This window comes from Falco peregrinus, chromosome 4 (assembly GCF_023634155.1).
Source record: "Falco peregrinus isolate bFalPer1 chromosome 4, bFalPer1.pri, whole genome shotgun sequence".
NCBI lineage: Eukaryota > Metazoa > Chordata > Aves > Falconiformes > Falconidae > Falco > Falco peregrinus.
Window position 1 is genome coordinate 52,694,447 of NC_073724.1, and position 22,439 is coordinate 52,716,885.

General features: G+C 42.9%; 1 protein-coding gene across 1 annotated transcript; it reads left to right on the forward strand.

The window, feature by feature from the left end:
* The first annotated feature begins 15,072 nt into the window (after positions 1-15,072).
* NMS (neuromedin S) lies at positions 15,073-22,054 on the forward strand. Its single transcript, XM_055801106.1, has 5 exons — positions 15,073-15,167; positions 15,341-15,396; positions 15,745-15,795; positions 16,907-16,966; positions 19,687-22,054. The coding sequence occupies exons 1-5, from the start codon at positions 15,095-15,097 to the stop codon at positions 19,744-19,746; spliced, it is 300 nt and encodes a 99-aa protein (XP_055657081.1). The 5' UTR covers positions 15,073-15,094; the 3' UTR covers positions 19,747-22,054.
* Positions 22,055-22,439: the final 385 nt, after the last annotated feature.

Here is a 22,439-nt window from a genome sequence, read left to right on the forward strand (position 1 = left end):
ATTAAAAATGGTGGCCCAGGGCCCTCTGGATGGTGCCTGGAGCGGAGGGTCATCCTAGAGCGAAGCCACCCCAGTTTAAAGCTCATCGAACGCTGATGGCATGTCTTCTGGTGTGAAATCAGGTGATGGAACGCTACGGACAGGTTTTATCCTCTGACCCCAAAATATGTCCTGTTACCTGACCCAGCACACAAACTGATGTAGTATGTCTTCTTGTGTCTGCTCACCAGAATTAATTTGCCCACTGGGAACTGGTAAATTGGGGGGGAGGGGGGGGGGCACATGGAAATCCCATCTTTCAGGTGAAGAATCCGAATAAACAGCATTCTACAGGCAGTCCTGTTGATCAGTCCAAACTAGTCATACAGGCATGCTGCGTGAGAAGTCCTTGCTTCCAGCCTTCATCTCTTCTTCCCAAGTATGTTGTCTTAAGAAAGACCCATACAAACAGGATCATTTCGAGCTCAGTCATGGGAGAACTGGGAGCCCCAAAATCCACACAAGGAAGAAAACATGACTGAGAAATCTAACTGGATTTTTAGGCTTTGGGGAATGATCCCTGAATCCCAGGCCACATGGTCTGATGTCCACGCTATGCAGGGTTCACCCCCTCTGCAGTAAACCGCTGCAGTTCATGCTACCCAGCATTTCACCCCAGTTTGTCTGTGAGATTTTGCGTGGAGAATGTGAAACAAAATTGCTAATTATGGGATTGTGTAAATAAGTAAATACCCAAACAACATCTAGTCCTTTGAAGCTGATTTGCCATGGAAGACTTGAACCCTAATAGTCATGCCCTAAACCTTAATGAAGTCTGTAACGGGCACAGGGAAGCTTGCTGCAGGATCAGGGCCAACAGTTCAAGACAGGGCAAATTCAGAAGAGACACAACTGTAGTAGCAGTTTCTGTTTGTGTGTCCAGTTATCAGTTAATGAAAATAATCCAACGGAAGTAGAGTTTAAAATGGTTTCACAGCTAAAAAATATATTGTAAATTTATTAGAGTCCAAATCAAAACTGATAACAAGCAAGTTTAATGCCTCTTCTAGAACAAGGGGGGAGAAGAAACATAGGTTAGGACAGGCAACCTTACTTAAGTACTCACCTCACATACTTTCCAGTCTCTCACTTCATAGTCTGCATGACCGTATGGAGTCTGAGACTCACTGACACACACGCACATGCGACTTGCATGGTTTCCACGTCTGAGTTGCAGGTAGTAGAACTGTGTGCTACATTAGATGCCTCATTGAATGACCAAGAGGCAGCATTCCTCACTGTGAGAGGAGGATTTAGTGCCTCTTATTCATGCCTTTCCAGACTTGACTACCATGGTGCGCTATGCTATGGAGCAGAATGGGCTAATGAGAATGCATTAACAACTGCACGTTCAGTGCTATGCTGACAGCTGCTAGCCACCAGTGAAGAAGCAGAAACATAGATCTCACTGGGAATCAGTGGCCAAACCCCAGTAATCAGAGACCTGAGTTCTCTGCCTGAGTCTATACCAATATCTTGAGACACTGCATGCTTGTGACAGCCTCCCTTCCTCTATCTGTGAAGTAGAAATGGTGATAGTGATAGTTACCTTGTTGGCAAAGCACACTGGAAGTCTGTGGCTGTCACCAGTCTGAATCTTGCACAGGTTAGAAAGCTGCTTTTTTCTTCAGGCTTCAGAGTGATGACTACAATTGCAGCCATGCACAGATTTATTAATAAGTGGTCTCCAGCTGTGGAACCAATTCCTGCCAGATTATCTGGCTCAACCCAAGTATTTTAACCTTTCAAGCATGTTGTTACTGACATGTATAATAATTAATCCACTATAAAAGGAACCAATTTTCCTAACTAAGCACAGTTAATAAGCTTTGTTGTCAGTAATTGGGCCTGAAAGTGTCTGATGAAGTTGAAGAATGTGCTGCATAGGCAACTGTACCGTTGGATTATACAGTTGCTAGTTCAGGCCAACAGGATTCTTGCTACTAATAATGCTAAACTGTAGTGGGGTTTAGTGCTTTAAATAGGCAGCAAAACCAACATTTGAGCCTGGGTTCTTTTTAATACTAGAGAATTTTTACACTGCCAGAGCAACATAAAGGACAATTGTGCTGGTGAAAAGTTACCCTCCTCTCTCTGGGATGTTCTGAAGTGACTGTGGCTTCCTCAGACATATGCTGCTAAAACTAATGGAAGTGATACACCCATTTTTCTCTGAGGATATGGGCCCAAAGTGGAAGATTTCATCTTAGTAACATGTTCAATGTTTATGCCATTAAAAAAGGTTTTTATGACCTAATAACTCTTGTATAACTTTATTCCAGGTTTCACGTTTCTCCTGGAAGAGTCTTACTTGCAAAAGATCAACATTTGCAGCTTGGCCAGTCAAGAGGACCAGGTGTGGCACTGGACATATGAACTGCAAGAGCAAGAAATTATCTGTCTTGATTGCCCTCAGTATGAATTAATTCTAAATAGCATTTATGCATACTGAAATGTTTAAATGAGTCCCTGTCTTGGACAAGTAATCATCCGTTTATCAGTTTGCATTTTGAACACATCCAACCTAATCACACTGAACACACCTTCATTTTCCCTGACCTTCCAAGTTCACCCTATTTGGCAGAAGCATGGGCTTGCCCATATTGTTAAACTTATGCTATGTTTATTTTTTGCTCTTTGCTGTTATTTCAGGTTTTAATCCAATGCCAATTATTAGGATTAGTCTTTAGTAGCCCTTTTAGTTATGCTTTGCCTCTGTGAGAGCTGACCTTAAGACAAGTCACCTGTTCAGCATCGAGTACTTGGGAAGAATTTTAAGTCAGCAGAAACACATGCTGTCCCTAGTGTACTGCCATTGTTAGTGAAATCACTGATCTGCTTCATGCCTGCATTTCTGTGGCATGATTGATCACCAAAAGAGATCTCTTATGTACAAGTATCTTGCTTTGTAACTGGGCAGGTGTGACACTTCTGACACGTAGTACATTTATTAGGGTGTGATCTTCATCACTAGATTCTGTCTTTCTGGAACTTGAGCAAGCTGGTTTAAATGTGGGTCTGGTTGATACATGACAGAACTTATGGAATACCTTCTGGCCTCCACAGTCATAAAAGACACTGCAGCAATCAAAAAAAAAGAGGCTGAGGAAAACAGCTTCATACAGATGCAGGATTTACTAGTATGGTCTACATATAATATATAAAGTATTATATATTTCCTGGATTAAACTTTATGTAAAATAACTTTAGCAAGGAGTGACCTATAAAGTGCATGTCTAAAATAGATGGTATATAGGAAAGACTCAGGTATGTGGAGAGATTGGGCAGCTTAGGGCTGATATCTGCAGCAAAATCAGACTGGCTTTAGCAGGGACAAGGTCAGATCCATAAGCAGCAAATAAGACTTGTTTTCGTTTGAAGATTAAGTCCACTTTTTATTTCAGGGTAGAAGCAAGTTTTATCTCATGATAGCTGCCTTGGAAATTGGTAAATCTTTGTATATCATTACAACTATTTGATTGCCTTCTGAGTAGGAGACAAAAAGTTTAGACTGAGGCAAGTAGGTTGTTGGCTGAACTATCTAATTTACCTTGTATTCTTAAGACATTTAGTCTAAGCTGGTAGCTTGAAAGGGAAAACAGCTTTGTGGAGTTTATTAACAGCAATGAGCTGAACATGTTGCCAGGACTGGCTAGAGTAGCTAAGAACTACATTTAATTATCAAATCAATGTCGATTAAAATTGAACCAAATAATTCAAAATTAATTATATAGGTCATGAAATGAGCGCAGCCAACAAGCAAATTATCATGTCAATGTAGCAGGATAAATCTTTTAAAGATAAGTTTTTTAAACAAAAATCAGAAATAACAATTGAGTTTCAAGTCCCTGTTATGGGTGTTTTCCAAAGTAGAGAAATTAAGACAATTGACTGAATCAATTAGTATGCAAAACAAGTTACTTCAAAGTAACCTGCTACCCTCTTTTAACCCTGCCCTTTCCCCATGGCCTGAATCAGACAGCTGGATTTACTAACTTTTATTTCTCTCTGTGGCTGACAGAGTCAAAGTGGCAAGCAGCTGAGTCTTAAATTCACCTGTTGCATCCGCCAAAGGACAAATTAGTTCCAGACTATTTCCAGGTGACAAAGTTGCTGTGACACTGCAGGTATGGCACTCACCATCGCTGTCATGGGACTGTGAGAAAAGAAAGAGAGGGGTGGAGGGAGAGGCAGAACCCAGGTCTCGTTGGCTAATGAATAGTGTTTTACATTAAATGGAACAGCTTTCACAGGGACACTGAGTGCTTCAAATAATTTATACTTGCTGGTTGGGCTGGCTCTTGGGAGGTGGCAGATGTGGTATCTATCAGGAAGAATTTGAACATTTGTTCCCCATATCCCTGTAGCCCAATAATTAACTAGGAACAGCACCACTCTTGTGAAGGCAAGAAGAAAATGTTCATGCCAGAAATTCTAGGCGATGTAAGTCTAGAGGGGTTGTCCTAAAATGACAGGCATTGCTCTACAATCTGAACTAAGGAAGGCATTCTGTGAGAGCTGGGACTTGACTTCACAGCTCTTGGCATGTCCTCCAGCCAAGGCAGTGCAAAGGCAGTCTGTGCTCTGGCCACAGAGGGTCACTCCCCAGGGCCTGTGGACTCCTGCACAGTGCAGCCCCTGTGCCTTACCCTTGGTGCCTGGTCCTCAGCCAAGAGCAATTTTGGAGCTCTTACTGTTTCCAATGGAAATTAAGAGCCTATTTTTTTTCACAGAACCTGAAGCCTGGCCCATAATTTCCTTGATTCTTTATTTAAAAAGAAAAAGAGAGACACAAGGTGGAAATTCCTTGTGTTTTTAGGGGATTATTCTGCTGCTTTCCCGAATGTGAGCTGTTAATGCTACCATATGCCCTTGAGCTCACCATGCATGTTCAAATGCTAAAATATGAAAAAGAAAAAAAGGCACAAGGAACTTTCCTGGTCAACTTGTAGACAGAAATAGGCATAGGAGGAAGAGTTAAGAGGGAGAAGTTGAAATGTTTTGAAGAACGTGGTCTTTGGGGCTGCAACACAGTGGTCAGCAGAATTCTTTGGCTACTGAAACTTATGTTGAAGTTTCTTGCCCTTGAAAACAGAGACAACAGGCCCACAAGATATTCTAGCTTTACCTTTATTTTTTGTGGCAAATTTTTGTTTCCTTCAGCTTAATGTTTCCCAAGATATTAGTGCACAGCCAGTCCTGGGCTGCAACAATAAAATCTTGTTCTCACTAAGGTGAGAATACATGGGAGACTGTCTGTTTGAAAGGTCTCATTTTTAAAATAAGCATTGTAAGCAGTTGTGGCAACAACCACCAAGGAGAGCCCTGAAAATATGAGGGGCTTGGTAAATACAGAAAGTTGTATGACACAGCTTTCAGCCTCACTACAAGGAAAAGGCTGGAGAGTGTAAGGTGATTCAACACTTAACATAAAGCTTTGACATCTCCTCAAGTATAACTGATGGTCATCAACAAACTTCTCCATTTATTCAGCTCACCCTAAGAGCAGTTGATGGAACTGCATGACCACCAACCATTCATCAAACCTTATACCAGGACCAGCTGTGATAGCTCCACCATAAGAAGCATGATGGCTTATCCCCAGGAATTTCTTCATCTAAAAAGACGGAGAATGATTTTACATCTTCTTGCTATGCATTCAACTCAAATGAAATAGGGTTAATGAGATAAAATCTGTATTCACAGACAATCTCTTAAAAGTATTTTAAGATACTCAGTTACAAAGCACACAGTTACATGAAGTCATTGTTGCTATTGCAATTGATATTTGATAATTAGCAATATTGAATGTGCCAGTTTTACACTGCAAACAAAGAAAAACATCATTGTTGTTTAATGTATTACACTATGCTTTGTATCCATCACTGTAGTGTTCAAAAAAGTATCAGAATGTGTTTTTTCAGCTGATGCTGATGCTCTAAATTGCAAAATCTACAACTGAACTCAAAATGATGGAATGAATTAAAAAATGACCAAACCAAGCAAAGATGTGGTTTTCAAATACGAAGTAAGTGTTGTCACAAAAAGTGGATTTTTAGTGATCCAGGATACCATCTTGGAGCACAGACTCTACTGACATGACTGTTCTCAGTTCCTTTATAAATATTGTGGATAGCCCAGATCAGCTGTATTAAGCATTCTTCCTCTTGCAATCTAACATCATAAATTCTTATTGAATACAATCTTTTTTGACCATTCAGAGCCAAACTTTTCCCTTTCTTCAGCTGTCAGCTCTTGCTGCAGGGACTAAGTCCTCTGTTCATCTTCAGGCCCTGCTCACAAGAATCTTACAGAATCACAACTATTTCTTTTTTTAGAATAAGGGACACCCCAGCCCTGCATTTGGAAGCATCACACCATTTTAGGCATGTTTCCCCAGAAACACTGTCTTTATTTTAAGTTGTATTCCCAGAAAAGAAGAAGGCTGCCACCCACCCGCCCACTTACCAATTCCCTCTAGACATTCTATCCTTTTATTTTTGACATTATTTAACTAGTAAGCTTTCCCAGGTTTGAAAAAAGCACCAGAGCAGTTAGCATGTGCTTCGTTGTGATATCATTATTTCCTAATTTACATGCAGCTTCCTTGAGCACTTACTTCATTAAGGAAACCATGTCACTGAGCAGTGACATTGATCCAGCCAATGTAAAGAGGGCAGATTTTTTGTTCTTCAGGAACAATAACAACAGCAACACACTGGGTCTCATTCTCTTGGGTAGCTCGCGGTGCTAGATTGTGCCTAGCACTCTTGCTGCTTAAATGCGCTCCTGTTACAGAAGTTGTTGGGTCATATCCATTTCTGCTCTTTTCTCAGGAATGTTGGTGGAGTTAGAATAGGGAAAATTCATTTTGGCTGTGTTTTCTCTGAACAGAAGGCGGGGAGCTCTGCTTGATTGCTTCTTTCTTTGCTTTATTGTCACACCATAGTCAGTATGAAGTTAACCTTAAGCCACTGCACACAGGTTTCATCTTATCCAACTCTTTCTCCCCAAAGGAAAAATCTCCTTTCTTCACTAGGATTTTACAACTGGATAAGTGAAGCACATTATTGATTCCATGGTGAAAATAAAGCTGCTTTAAAAAAATGTTTGTGAATGGTAGTTTTGATACCACAGTTCCTTTAGCACTGCCTTTCAGAGTTGCAGGGAATATCATGGACCAGAGCAGCAGCATTATTATAGGCCAAAAGCTCAGCAAATGACTAGAACCTGTCAGGCTACACTGTAAAGTGAACATGTAAATTTTTAAATTTAATGATAGCTTGGATTTTGGAAATATATGCAATACACTCTCTAGAATTTGTTTTTTTAAATTTTATTATGCATCATGAAGCATTAATATAGTCTTTAATGGTGTATCCTGCCTGGCTTCTTTAATGTTATACTCATATATCTTACTGTATTTCATCACAGATGGATTGGTTTTTAATGTTACATCCCTCCTCACTCTTCTATTAAACACTGTCTTCTTAGACACTGTATTGCTGGCCAGGAATATGATAACTTTTTCAACAGAAAGAAAATCTAACTTGCATACAATTAATTCTCCTGTCTCAGGACTATTCAACTAAACAAGAACAATGCGATCTCCAGTTTCATATGACTTCGTGAGAATCACATACCTCTAGCCATCTCAAATCTCTGAGGTTAGCATGGTAAACCAAACAGGATTAACCACTTATTACACTATATCTTTTTATACGAAGAAGTGATAAGATGCAGTCTCAACGTATCATCTTTGCTAAAACCTCATCCCTAAGATGTACTTGGGAGAAGGTGGCTGAGGTAACCATTGATGTGGCCACCTGTTTTCTTTCTGAGTTTTGGCTTTTCCTCCTTCTGTAGCAATTAAGTCTTTCCAGGTGAAAACCAGAAGTACTCTGCTTGTTTTTAAGTGTGGTGTCTTACAGCAAATTATACTGTGGAGGAAAGTCTGGCTTCTCCCCTTACATGCAGACAGGAATGCTAGAGAGGCTCCATCCTCTGCTTGTTTCTGGTAGTAGGGCTGAGACAGGCAGGTACTGTGTTTGACAGAATATGAGGACCAGAGTACTCCTTCGCTGAGTTAGAACTTAGTTTTCCCTGTGGGTAGTCACTGTAAGAAACCTAGCTCTCCACTCTGTCATTATTTCCCTCAAGTCATGCTTATTCGCTCTCAAATTTCCCCCCTTCTTTTTTGGCTTTGGAGTAATTCCCTCTTTACTTTGGAGACTTCAGAGCCAAGAGGAAGTGCAGCATGCCATTTAAGACGGACAAGATGCATTCTTAAGATGTGTTACTACAAAAGCTCACCTTATTTCATGCACAATGTTGCTAGCATTGGGGGACGCTCAGGTGCATACAGGATGTCCAGGGGAAAACTGTTCATAGTTTAAAACAAACCAAGATTGAAGGGGTTTATTAACAGCATATAATTAATCAGCTATTGGTGAATAAACTACAACACTAGACACTCATAAACTGTTACTGAACTCCTACAAATTTTTGAACGCTTTTCTAATCCCCGAAAGTTCAAATCCTGCACAGGGAGTGGCAAATGCCCATCCCCTTCCCCTGGGTGTGGGGCTCCCCTCCCTGCCCACTTCTGCTTTGGGGGATGTGTCTGCTCTGGCTGTGTGCAAGCCTCCACTGCTCCTGACAACCCCCTGAACCCCCATGCTACTGAGGAAGCCCTGTTGGGCCACAGATGCAGGGTCCCTCTGCACTGCACCCACTGGCTCACCCCCCCACTGAGTGCTGGCTGTGTCCCCCGTTCCATGTGGATGCTGCAGCCTTGGTGCCGGGCAAAGGCTGTGGTGTTGTGGGACCACCCCTGGCACTGCCAAACCCTGCTCTGTTCCCATCACCAGGGCACTACCCTCTGTTACAAATTTTGGTGCATCTTCTGTACTTCTTTCAAGCTCACTCCCTCTTTTCAAAAGACTACAATTCCCTGTTTACTGTTAAATCTTGCTGATGTTCGTCTTCCTCTTTAGCAGCACCAGTTGGGGCAAATGTTCTCTCAGACAGTTTCTGGTGCTCCACTTGTTGACATTCAAGTTCCTTTTTATCAAGGGTGGTCCGCAAAAGCAGTCCCACACACAACATTTTGCTGGCAAGAAATACTTACAAAGAGAAAGTAAATGCAGATGAGGGATAGAAGCTACAAGATGTCTGTAATCCTGCCACCATGTTGTTGTCCCTTATTTGTCTTGTTTGGTCAGTGCATCATAATAGGGGATCTCTTTTTCTAGACGTTTATGTCTAACCACAGCTTTGGTCCCTGTTGAGCTCAGCAGGGGCTCAGCAACATGCAGTTCCCAGTGCAGAGACCAAGTGAGCAGAAGGGCTTGTTTGTGGAGTCCTTCCCTGTGCAGGGAGAGCTCCCTCAGTCCAAGGTTTGGCCTACATGGAACAACTAAACTCAAGAAGATAACGTGTAAACAGGGTATTGATGGAGGAGCCAAATTCTGTAACACAGAGCCCTTATTCTATGCCTATAACAAAAGCCACTGTGCTTCTGCAAATAGACTGCCTTCAAATTTATTTGAGGAGGAGATTGAAAGCTTTAAAAAGATATTCACTGTGAAACGGGGAGTCCCCTCCAAAGAAAGTCCACCTTTTTTTGTTTGCCAGTGGCTCTTCTGGCCAGCTGCTTACAGGTAGACCAGGCAGATCTTTGTGATCCTCTGTAGGGAAGGGACATACATGCTCTGTGCACGAAGGGCCTCTGGGACTCAGGTGTGGAGAGGAACAGATACCGAGGGTGAGAAGCCCTTCTCAGTAGAGGCTGTGAGGGAGGCATCACTACTGACAGACAGTTTTGGACCCTAGTCCAAACAGAATAAGCAGACTTATTATTAACAGTGCTTAATTTATTGTTTGTCAATCTCGTCTGATCACTAGACCCTGGAGTGGCTGTTTCCCTGAAACTTACAGTTCCAATATTTTCAGGCTCATAAAATACTTTAAAAGCTGAAAAGTTTTGCTTTTTGCTACAGTAAAGCTTTTGAAGAGTGATATAACCTAATCAGATAAGCAAATACTCAGGCAATGCATGTCCAGGCATAACCACTTTGGCCAAGGGGCAGAATAGAAGTTAGCCCAAGTCTTACAGCTGTCAGGAGTGAGAACATACAAAAGTTCATACAAACAAAATGTAACATGTCAGGGAAGCAATCAGTTAATTTGCAATGCTAGTAAAACTCTGTATAAATACATTTGAACTGAAACAGAGTGAGAAAATTAAATTGCTTTCATATTAAATGAGTCAAATTACTTAACAGGAAAAATACAGATATCTTTAGCAATAATTGTAAGTGACATTGAGTGCTTACTCATTTTGGATGGCACTCAACTCGTATCTCTGACAGGAGTAAGTGCTGCTAAATAAGTCTAAGGGAAGCAAACCTTTAAACTCCTTGCTCCTAACTCGGTAGTAAATGCCTAACTTGGAGTGACCAGAGGCCTGAGCTGCCAGTTATTTACACACTCAGCTTCCTAGATGTGTTGGGTTTTGTGTGTGGTCTCAAAGTCAGCCAGATAATAAGCAGTATCACAAACACAGGGTTGGTGGGTCATATGCTACTGACATGGATTAATGTAGTCTGGTGGTTTCTTCTCTCTGGCTGGTGGGTTTAGGGTGAGTGGTGTTTGAGGAAACTTGGTCAGATAGTAAAAATGGTCTGGGATCCGTTGTCCTTGTACCCAGCTCTTGGTGAGACAAACATTTATTTTAACATATTCTCTTCACATGTACTAATGGATTTAGGATTTAGGTATTTGCCAGGAATCTGAGACATGGTACACATGTTAGCCTATATGCTTTACTCTAGTAATCAGTGTAAGGTTTCCATTACCACAGACTGTGGTTATCCCTCAATAAACACAAAATTATGATTTACATATAACTATACTCAAAGAAAATTAAAGCTATGAATTAAATCATTCAGATTTAGGAAGCATGGATGAATGAGTTCTGGCATTATAATTAAGCTACTAAAATCAGATCTGTTCAGCTGGTGATGCTAAGTATGTGTCAGCCACTCCAGTATTTGACTGGGAGACCCCCTGGAAATTTCTGGTAGGGGCACAAGCTAAGAAGCCAGGAACAAATCATTCTGGACAAATCCTTGATGAAAGCTCAACCACAGATACTGATTGAGTTATCCCACCAGTTGCCTAAGCAGAACAGCATACCGCTTCCCTGTCTGACTGGAGAAACACCAAATAAAATCAAGCCAAGTGGACTTACAGATTGAAGATCTTTCCAAATGCCACAAAGTGTGCTAATTATAATGAACTTTCAGCCCACTTTAGTCCAGTATAGCCCACTGCCACAGTGCTGTTTCTATACAGCACAACCTAGTAGGTGCAAATTGCTTCATTTCAGAGGAATTTCCACATCTCTGGCTGAAAGTAGCAGACATAAAATCATCTTTATCCAAGAAATTATCCAAAAGAATGCAAATGGTCAGACTCCTGGTCTAGTTCTCTAACTTCCCCATTAACACCCATCCTCCATTTTGATGCTTTTGGTTAGCTTCTTGTCTTTGAACTGCTACCCTATGGGGCATGCTTTTACTAGTGCCCTTGAAATATTTACTTGCTGGCCGACTCAACTTTAAGACCATGGCTTTATAGCTGTAAAGTTTAGCAATCCAACTATAAACAAAAGCAAAAAAATTAACTATTCTGTACTTACTTGACATTCTGACAACCAAATCAACACCTATACTAGATGCCAGTTTTATAAAATGTGATGTGTGCTCGTAAAGCAAAGTTTGGCCCCACAGCCCTGCGTGCTGGGTGAAGCTTTGCCCATGTAAAAACAAAAACGAGACGATCTCTCACTCTTTGGACCCCTTGTCTGTGCTGGGAAGGTAAATTAATGTTAACTAAACCCACATTAAATACAGCCTTGTATTCAGTATAAATAGGCACTGTCATATCTAATAGAAGAAAAGTAGTGGGAGATATCTGCAGGCTTTATGGCAGGTTTGCCTAATAAATACCCTCCAATTTCTGCAGTTTTCCTCATCTTTCCAAATGGGTCATGGGTTAGGTATAGAAAGCGCTCAGAGCAGGATAAGGCTTTATAGCAAGAATTGCCAAGATGCAGAGGGTGAGAAGCATGTGCAAGCAGAAGCGAACCAGTTGGGATGTGCTCAGGAACTGCACAATGGCGATGTTTGGCCAACTCAGTCCTCCTTGTCTGCGATAACCTGCTGATTTCATTGCAGAGATCATTTACAAAAGGGAAGCCAGCCCTTCACCCTTATGCCCACTGAAGCCAATTTTCCTTCTTATTCTTTATTTATCAATTACAGGATGTTTTATTTTACGAGTACCGTGACAGCGGTATTGCTAAATATATGCCAAGCCTCCTGACTCACCATAAAAAATCCTCTGGTTTCTCATTGACTCCCCACTAAAGCTTCATTTTTAACTTGTTTGTGATTCACTGTGGGCACTGAAACTCTTAACCTATTTCTCTCTCTGCATGCAGGAAGGCCAGGACTTTAAAGCAGGAATTTCATTTGTGCAGTAAAAGTATGGCTTATTAATGTGGCTTGGTGCTGATATATCGGAGCTGCACCTTAGCGAACACCTATGAAATGAAATGTATAGCAGCAAAGAAAGTTCTGATTTAAGGAAGGTGAATGCATTCATATGACACACTCATCTGTTTGAAATTTTATTTTTAAATACTTTTCCCCATTCTTCCCTCATACGGCACAGTCACTGACAAAAATAGTATTTTCAGTTTGGTAATGTGTTGTATTGATGTTTTTTAATGAAGCTTGTATGACTTAATTTTTTGTTTTGTCTTTAAGGATAAATCTCACTTGAAGCAAATTAATAACTCCACAGGCTTCATGGGACAAACACAGGCAAAATTCGCTGAAGGAAAGCACAGGATACATTTAGGGTACTCACTGGGAAAGGGTGAAATATAGCAGCAGATCCTTTATCACGCATGAGAAGGAGGAAGGATAAGTTCAAGTAGCATCCAGTATTTTATGTCAGGGAGTGGTAGATTTTACCCACCCAACATGATTGCATACCCCTTTCTCTATTGCAAAAAAATTCCCACTCCTAAACCCAGATATATTTAAATACTTTGAAAGGGGCTGTTATTCAACAGGCTGTGTGGGACAGAAGTGGGAATTTAGGCAGGTAATGAGTAGCCTGAGAAAGAAAGCAGCAGACTGAGCCTTTCTCACCAGACAGGGAAAGCCAGAGAACCACGCTCTACTCGAAAATGTAGCAAATCATTAAGATTTAAAAGTATTAGTATCTAATATTCTAGCATTCAAAAAGATAGTAACAAACACTGAATCTACAATGGCTCTCTAGGATCCCACGTTCCTGCAGCATGGGAGTGATTTGGGTGCAAAATCTGCGATAAGCATGGTAACAGAAACACTATTGGTGAACAATAATTTTCAGTTTGGTTGAAGTGCCAAAAGACAGAAAGAAGATCATTAATACAAAACGGTGCAGTCCTTTGGAGTATCTTTACCTTCCGTCATTTTGCTGTCTAACCCTGATGGGCTCAGCTCACACTAGCGTAGCTCTGCTTTCACATTTCTGTGACCACTCTGGCTTAAATGAAATTACACTGAACAGGAACCTGCTTCTTGCTGCTATCAGAAATAAAATGCCATCCTCCTTTTCTGAGAAAATATAACAAGTACTTTCACACTGGGATTGCATGGGCTTGGACAAAAAGCAGGGTTGCTGCAGAAAAGGGGTACAGGCTTCCTGGAACCCTCCATCTCCTCATTCCTGAATGCCTGGGAGGGTTTGCTGTGAGAAGTCATCATCACAAAACTCCCTGCAATCTTCCATAGCTCCCATAAAGGGTAAAAATTATGCAGTCAGAAGGAATAATCTCTTCAAATACTATCCTGTCTTGAAACTCCAATCTCCAGTTCAGATCAGTAAGAAGCGAAGAGCTGAGTGCCTGCTATAGCAATGCCTGACCTCTCCTGACAGCTCCCCGCTCAGATTATTGCACCCAAGGGGCTGCGATGAGGCGAAGACGGACGCCTCTCCCAGGGGAAGGAACAAAGGGTGAACTAATGGTGCTGGGGTCACTCAGCTGCTCCTGCACCTCTTTACGTACTCAGGACACACAGCTGTGGAGCTGGCGAAGTCACGTGAAGTCTGGCTCTCCTTTTCCTCGCCGTAAGAAAGCAGGTGCCCCTCCTCTCTGACTGCTCTGAGATGCTGAGATGCTCGCACCAGGAACCCCTTATCCGTGCAAAGCGCGGCGGCGGAGGGACGTTACGAGCTGAGGTGGGCTGCTGTGCCAGCAGTACCTTCTGCAGCTTTTTATGCCTTGTACCTCACATGGCGCCATCGCCTCCCGAACATCTCTACTGCATATGTCAGGAGTTGGATACCTGGATAAGTATTGGCTCCAGCAGGCCCAGAATCTATAAAAAAGAGGTTGGTGAGGACTCTGCCTTTCTCAGTCTCAGACCTGATTAGAAAGCGTTGCCCGTAGAACTAGCTCTGGGGAAACCAGGAAGCATTTCCCCATGCAGCGGTGGAATCAGCTAGAACAGAGAATCCCCCTTCGTTAGGGCAGATCCGCGTCTGGCCCACACCGCCTAGGGCGCGAAGGAGGAGGTGGGTGGCTTTCCTCATTTCCCGTGAAGGGAAACACGGTAAGATGGGCCGGGGCTCGTTCGGCACGGGAAGTTCTCACGCGTCCCGTTCCGAAGGCAAGCTGTGCCGCCCCCGCGCCGCGGCGGCCCCGGCGAGCCCCGGCAGGACGTGCGAAAGGGGGACGCCAGCAGCCCCGCCGCTTCCCCCCGCCCAGCCTCACCTCCCCTTCCCGCCTCCCTCCCTGTCGCCTCCTCCAGAAAACCCGCGTCGCCGGCGGTTCCCAAGGGGCGGGGCCGCCCGGCGCAGGACGCCGGCAGCCCGCGGGCGGGGGTCGCGGGGGCGGGGCCGCCCGGTGCCCACTGGCGGGGCGCGGCCCGGGCTCGGCGCGGCCCCATAAAGGCGGCCGTCCCGCCCGCCGCGCGCCCGCCGCCCCGCCATGCCCCCGTTGCCGCCCGCCCTGCCCTGGCTGCTGGCCGCCTGCTGCCTCTGCGCCCTGCCGCGGGGCTCAGGTACGTCCCGCCCCCGGCGGGGACAGCGGGGACACGCGCACACCGGAGCCCCCCTGCCCCTCCCGCCCCAGCCCAAGCCTTGGGAAGAACCGTCCCCCCCCTTGAGCGGCGCCGTCGGGGCCGGGCTCCGCGGCGTCCCCTCACAGCCGTGACCCCATCCCGTGTCCCCGCAGGGTTCCCCCAGCCCTTCTCGCGCTACGGGGACGGCGCGGACCTGCCCAAAAGCCAGGTACGTCCCTGTGTGTCCCCCTGCCTTCCCCGACAGCCCGTCTGAAAGCGACGCGCGGTGGAGGGGTAGGACGGGGGCGCGCCAGCCCGGGCTGCCCGGGGCGGGGGTGACCCGCCGGTGACGGGGGGTGCGGTGAGACAGTGGCATCGGACTGGAAATGCGGCGTGGGACCGCTGGGGGTGGTGGGGAGCGTGGGGGGCTGGAGCCCTTTGCAGCCGGGGGAGGGAGGTGGGACAGGTGTGGGCAGGGGTGCGATGTGCGGGGTGGGGTACCCGGGCCGGCAGGAGCTGAGGCGGGTCCCCACGTGTGACAGACTCACTGCCAGTGTCTCGCCCTTACTTTTTAAAGCAACTGGCGCTGTGCTTCAGTCAGTGGATGGAACTGTCTAATCAGCCCCAGGTAAACTGACTTTGGTAACGTGTTTGATCTGCTGGGACTTTCTCTTCCAGACATACTAATTGCCCAGGGCAACCCTGGGCGTCCGTGTCTGCAGGCGGCAGAGCCTCCGCCACAGAGCGAGTGTGCTCGTGGCTGTGCTCTCCTCCCTGCAGAGCTAACTCAGACCCAGAGAAAGGAAAAGGTGGAAGGAAAAAAAAAAAAAGTGCTTTTCATCCCCTCGCGGTGGTAGGCAGCGTGGCAGCAAGAGCTGCTGGTCAGTGCTGTAGGAGATACCGGCAGGGTCCCGCCTGGTCCCAGCTCACTGATGGTGGGTTGGATGGGTTTGCTTCGGGGTGCTTAGAGGAGAGGGGAGCGAGGGGAAGTTTTCACAGGTTGTTTCGGCTGTGGTGTCTCTGGCCCAGACCTTGCAAACAAGTTAAAAAACAGTAGTTTTGAAAGATCAGCCCCACTGCATTAGATAGTGAGCCCAAGGGTCATTCCCTTTTTCTAAGGGGAGAGAAAAATCTTGGCAGGATCAGGAATTATCTGGAAATTTTGAATATTTTGTGCAGACTTTTTTCTTTCTGAAATCTTTGTTTTGTAAACCAAAACTTGTGGGAAATGGCTCCCAGAGCCAGTTGTTCATGTGTCTTAGACTTTACTTCCTTTGGAGCCGTAGTTATTTCTCATCTAATGTAATTGCATGCATCGGCAAATCCCTGTCCTGTGGCAGTGAGAGTGGGACAGTGCATTTCAGTATATGGTTAAAGGTTTATAGTATTGATTAACTGAAATGCTTGTAGATTAAAATGAGTGTAGATGCCGAAACCCTAAGTATTTCTAGAACGCTTAGCATAGGAAGATGTATTTTAAATATAATATATATATAAAATTTAGATCTCTTTATAGCACAGGACTGTGACGTTAGCAGTATTGTGTGTATTCTCCTCCTACAAAATAGTAGTTTTTAGCTTGTAATAGCGTCAGTAAGTCTTACCTTGCTGTTGAGTGGTTTTAGTGTAATTGTGTTCATTTTAAATTGTGCTGGGATCAGAATCAGGCCTGTTCTATATCCAACAGGGTACACCACAACCCCTCAGTAAATGTATTAAGGTACTGTTTGGCTTTACAGATCTCCAGCACAGTTTTGGATCTCTGTTATTCCATATTCAACAGCATGCATACAAATGAGGTAAGGTGTAACTGCTTCATTTATTTCAAAGCAACCCCTCCAAAAACAACTTTCTGACATTTCTTTCCAAACAGTAATGTATAATCTAATATTCTCATGGTTTATGAGATGTAGGAGAGTATATAAAAGACTGTCTTCTGTCTTCTCATTATTAGTTTGCCTGTAATTCTTAACTCTATTAAACTATATCTGTGAAATTGCTGTTTTTCACCGATTCAGAGCTCAAGAATCAAAACATCTACTTACACCCAGGATCAGTATTTTAACCCTCACTTTTGAATAAAGCAGGGTGGAATATACTAAAAAAAATAGATACATATATAACAGCATACTTAAGGTCATGCTGAACATGGAGGTGTATGAGTTACTTTACTGATTTTAATACTTTATTTGAGCTTTTCTTGTGTTTCTGACTGATCCAAAAAATTAAGTTGAAGAGTCAGTGATTATAGCTCTTCCTCATTGGTGCAGTCATATTGGAATCTATCTCTGAGTAGTTTTGCTTTATATTAATTCTTTATTATTACCAGTTTATTAAGAGCCTTTCCCATAAAATTAACTCTGTGGCTGTGGGTATGTTTAAAAGGCCAGTTTACTTGAGTTTGAGTCCCCTGTTTCAAATCACGAGCAGAGCTTTCAAGACAATAATAGAAAGTATTTTGACATGAATTTCAGTATGTCTTCCTGCTGGTGCCTTTAGCTTGTAATTCCAAGCATGCTTTCCTAAAGCAGCCATAAAACTCTGCAATACTGTAGTTGATGGTATAAAATTCTATCATTTCGGTTTTAAATAGCTAATAAGGGTTTTTGAGTTCTATATTGACTCCTATGCTTCTGCAGGTTAGCTAATGAAGGGACATCCAGAATCATCCGGTAACTTTGAATGGAGCCTTATTCCTGGTTACTATTTCAGTTGCTAATTTTGGAAAAAAAAAAAAAATCACTTTCTTGTGCATCATCGAGATTGGGACCTGAATCTTGTACAGTATCCTTTCAAGACATATGACATATCAGCTACATACATGCAATATGGCTTCTAGGTGTGGTCTGATTAAGTGGCAGATCAAATATAAATGTGAGGTATGGGAAAAGAACTAGGCAAAAGTAGCCAAGTTTTACCCTGCTGAGTAAAATTCTTATTACATGAAGTTGTACTTTCTCAGCCCATTCAGAATCTTGAGAAAGTACTGCAAACATGAGTCTGTAGTACACCCAATCAAACGGTTATGAAATCTTACTGATTTTAACTGGACTTCAGCTTTTTACATGATTTTACATTTGCATGGATTTTTTTTTAAAAAGAAAAATTGATTCAGTGTTGCAGACTACATGGAGAAGGTAGATGGTGTTTCAAGAGAGGGAATGGGACCTCAGCACTCTGAAAGGCAAAGTCAATGGCAATTTGGGCATTAATGGGACTTGAATTCCATCTGGGGAACTTAAAATCTTTTGGGAGAACTAATAGACTATTTAACTTCGATGTCTAGTCTTTGGGTAAATCTTGCAGATGGAACTTTCAGAAGAATCAGGAAGAGCTACCTAAACCCAGCTGTATTGCAGTCACCTCCACAAGTTTGAAATTTCCATCCTAAAGTCAAGCTGACACACTGTTTACAAGCTCAGTTTTTACCATGTTTCTTCCACATAGTAAACCCTCACCTGTTATAAATTAGCTAGGATATTTGAAGCTGCAGGTTAAGTCATGAGTCAGTCTCTGTCTTTGGTATGTAATAGTCATCTCTGAGCAAAGCTAGCATTCACACTATCTATTTGCTATAGTCTTCTCCTCTGCATCTTTTAAAGCACCTTGATGGAGCAAGCACTTTTTTCTTCCATAATATTTCATAGTCCTGTAAATCATAGTCTTGAGGCTTGAACCAAGGTATCATCATCTCATACCCTGAATCATGATTTCCTTCTCCTTGCTCGTATATTTTGTAGCCTTAAATTCTTCCTCACCAGTTTCCCATCTACATGCTTTTCCTGTGTTATCATTCCCTGTCTTCATGTCCTTGCTCATTATATGTGCTTGTTTTTTCAAGGCTGTCCCAGGTAACTCAAACTGTTCATGGATATAACCGTGGCTGTGGCACACAGAGCTATCCCATTCCTGGACAGCTGGGACCGTGCAGCCTGGAAACTGTGCCATGGGCAGGAGGGCTCCCAAAGCTGGCCAGTGTACCAGGCTGCAGGTTCAGGGCTTTGTTAGACACCGAGCTTAGCTGGCTTCTGTGAAGTCATGGTGAGAGCTTCTGTTCCTTGATGTAAGGCTGAGTAGAAAAATGAGCAATTTTCGTGAAGCATAAAGGGTGCAGGGGAAGGCTTAAAACCAGCAATCATGCCTGGGTTAAAACAAAGGTCAGTCCGAAAGGCAAAGAGCTACCACATTTTAAAGTAAGAGCTGTCGGTACAATTCAAGCCTGAGGAATGGAGCTGCCACGTTTGCTCCAGGTGGAGCTCTGCTTCAGCCCCCAGAGCATGGCTGTGCTTTGCTGCACAGTGAAGGGGGCATGTTGAATGGGTTAACATTGGTTAAGGCAAGGTTTACAGTCAGTCATTAAAAAGATCCATTTGCTGCTGTTCTTACGCTTATCACAGACAGATAAAAGATTATCCCTCTTCTCACACAAGAGTGCAGCAACCTCATCAGTGATGGAGGATTACTGTAACAAACCAAAGAAGTGACAGCATCTTGATTAACTTACATTGTCCACTTGCAGGAATCACAGATTGCTGCTGCCAAGTTTACAAAGAAGGTATGTAAATGTGGAAACAAGTGAGTAGCCCTGGACAGGGAAGTATGGCCCTTCCCCTGCTTTTTTTGCTGCCTTTTTTTTAAGTCAGCTTGGTTTTTTTCCAGTGGTTGGAAAGCCAGTTGTGCTGACCCTGCTTCTGCAAAGCAATCAGCTGTGTGTAAAGCTTTTTTTTATACATTTTCTGAAGCCTGTGAATCTTTAATTATGGTAATTTAGTATATTTACACTAGACAGAATGGATAGTTCTTGACAATGCCCTTTGGGGTATTTTTAATCTGCGTTCCAGATGAATGGGTATTGGGGACTATCAGCATCTTGTTAGCAGGGCCTTTTTCAACAGTGTGAATTAATTGCCATTCTGATGGAATGACACCAAAACCTGTCAACAGATCTATGGAACTGAGTTTAAACTATTTTGTTATTGTTTGTGTTTTTATTTTACAGGATAGTCATGGGACTCTGGGACGCCCTTTTTTCCTTTTCAGGGTATCTGAATCTCTTACTACTTATAGATTCTGAACCAGTGTTAGATACCTATAAATGAGCAGCTGTTTGCCTTCACAAGTTCTTGCTGCACTTCTTTTGACTAAAGGCCAAATAACCTTTGCTTGAAAGCTTAGGGAAGTTTGTTTAAAAAGCTCTGGTTCAACTAAGAGATGACGAGACAATGACATGTAGTAATAGATTAAATACTTCTGTATTTGAAGAGGTGACTCTAAATATCTGGCTCTAGATAAAATGTTTGCAAAGACAGAAGTAGCATATGGGTTTTATCTTTGAGGCTGCCAAGGTGTGCTGATGCTAAATGTGTTAGATAAAGTGTGTGTGAGCTGAATGTCTACTTGGTCTGAAAGGTCTGGCCAGTAAGTGAGGCACACTGCATAACAGGATGAAAAGCCAAAGAAAAACTATGGATGTAATTTCTCATGTTTTTCACCCATTGACTTGCTGAACTATGGCACGGTCTAATGCAGAATATGCTGTTTTAGAGACACTCTGATTAACATCAAACTAGTTTTTAGGAACATCTCCAACACATTAACAAAAAAAAAAAAAAATGTTCTAAAGTAGCAGGTAACCAGAATCCCAGTTCAGCTGTCACTTACATTTTAGCTCACTTCAGGTATGTTTGGCCGGGTATTTTCAGTGCTTGTATTTATATGCTCTTTCTTAGGCATCTACATATAGTACCCCAATGAATTGGGACCAAGACCCTTAACAAGAATAAAGCCAGACTGTTTAGCTCTCTGGACAGAGGCTGAATGAATATTTCTGTTTCAAAGGCAAAACCCACCCTGCATGGATCACCTGGTATTTGACAGGCTGTCCCTTTAAATGAAACATTCTCAGTCTTATGTACTCTGTCTGCATGATGGGAGATTTATTTTGGTGTGCTTATAAATCTGGCATCTAATACTTCTGCACAACCATCTAATTACTTTTTTTTTCAGCCTCGAAATGGAAGAACTATCGAAGGCAGTGGTAAGTAGGCATTCAAAAGTGAAAAGAACTTGTTCTGGTTTTCCTCAATAATGATGATCCTCATGACAGAAGGAGTTACTGAGAAGTATTACAAACCTAGATACCCACATGGATGTTTCATGTAGTCACTAGGAAGTGTCTGGGCAGAAATGCATTTTTCATGCTCAGATATTTACAGTGTATGCTCTTGGCAAAAGGATTGTTTTCTCTTTAAGGTTCAGTAAGGAGGAGCTTTCGTGCTCTGCAAATGATAGAAACAGTACATAAATTATAAAGTTTAAAAACAGGCTGTAAATTGTGCGTGGAACACAAAAGCTAGACTGCTTTGTTCCAAGAGAGCTTCAGTCACCTGATCCTGTATGAGACCACTAATACAGGTCTGCATGCAGGTGGAGGAGTCATCCTCACATCAGAATTGGGACCTGTTTTGGGGTAAACATTAACTAGAAAGAGAAGGGGTGGGGATATAAGGAAGGAAGACAATGAGATCTAATAGTATCACTTAGCACTTGTATATCCATCTTTGAAAGTGTTTGTTAAAGGTCTTCTGAGCTTTAGTGGGAAATGAACAATACAGATGTTCCCTCTCCACCAGTATGTGTCCCTCTCCACCAGTCTCTCCTTCCAATATCTCCTTCCCTGCAATAAACAGAAAATGGTGATCTTTTGTAGTATAAAATTACATTACATTCCAGCTGTTGACTGAAAAGGTTGGATATTTTGGGACAGGACAGAAGGATAGGAAAGAAAAACTGCTCGCACAAAGAATACCTTTATATATTCAGGAATAAACTGTTTTATAAAAAGAAGGAACCAAAAACTTAGGAGAATATTGCAGAGCGGCATTGTTACTTGCTGGCTCTGGTCTCAGGCCTGCTCTGAGCATCCATTGCTTTTCATGGATGGAAGGAAGATAAGGAGCTATATGGATCATTGTTTTGAGCTGATGCAGCTGTTCTTGTGTTGTTAGATCTGCATGTGTGTGGGAGACATTTCTTAGCCATGAAACCTGTAGGGGCAGGTAGTGCTGCCCAGATCCGTACAGAGTTACATGGAAGCTTGAGCTGACAACCAACCACTAAGATAAGCCAAACAGGCAGAGAGTCCCTATAGATTTTGGGCAACGCAGTTCAAAAATCAGTTTGAGTAAACTTGCATGAAACTATCCAGAGTACTCTGGAGTTAGCATAACTGCTACGCTATCAAACGAGTCTCATTGAAGTGCTGGTGTAGAA

What these genes read in the sequence shown, in the direction of transcription:
- NMS (XM_055801106.1), top strand. Translation starts at nt 15,095, where the DNA reads ATGCCCCCGTTGCCGCCCGCCCTGCCCTGGCTGCTGGCCGCCTGCTGC. An exon ending in CGCCCTGCCGCGGGGCTCAG is followed by an intron (nt 15,168 to 15,340) that starts GTACGTCCCGCC and finishes GTGTCCCCGCAG; the next exon opens with GGTTCCCCCAGCCCTTCTCG. An exon ending in AACTGTCTAATCAGCCCCAG is followed by an intron (nt 15,796 to 16,906) that starts GTAAACTGACTT and finishes TTGGCTTTACAG; the next exon opens with ATCTCCAGCACAGTTTTGGA.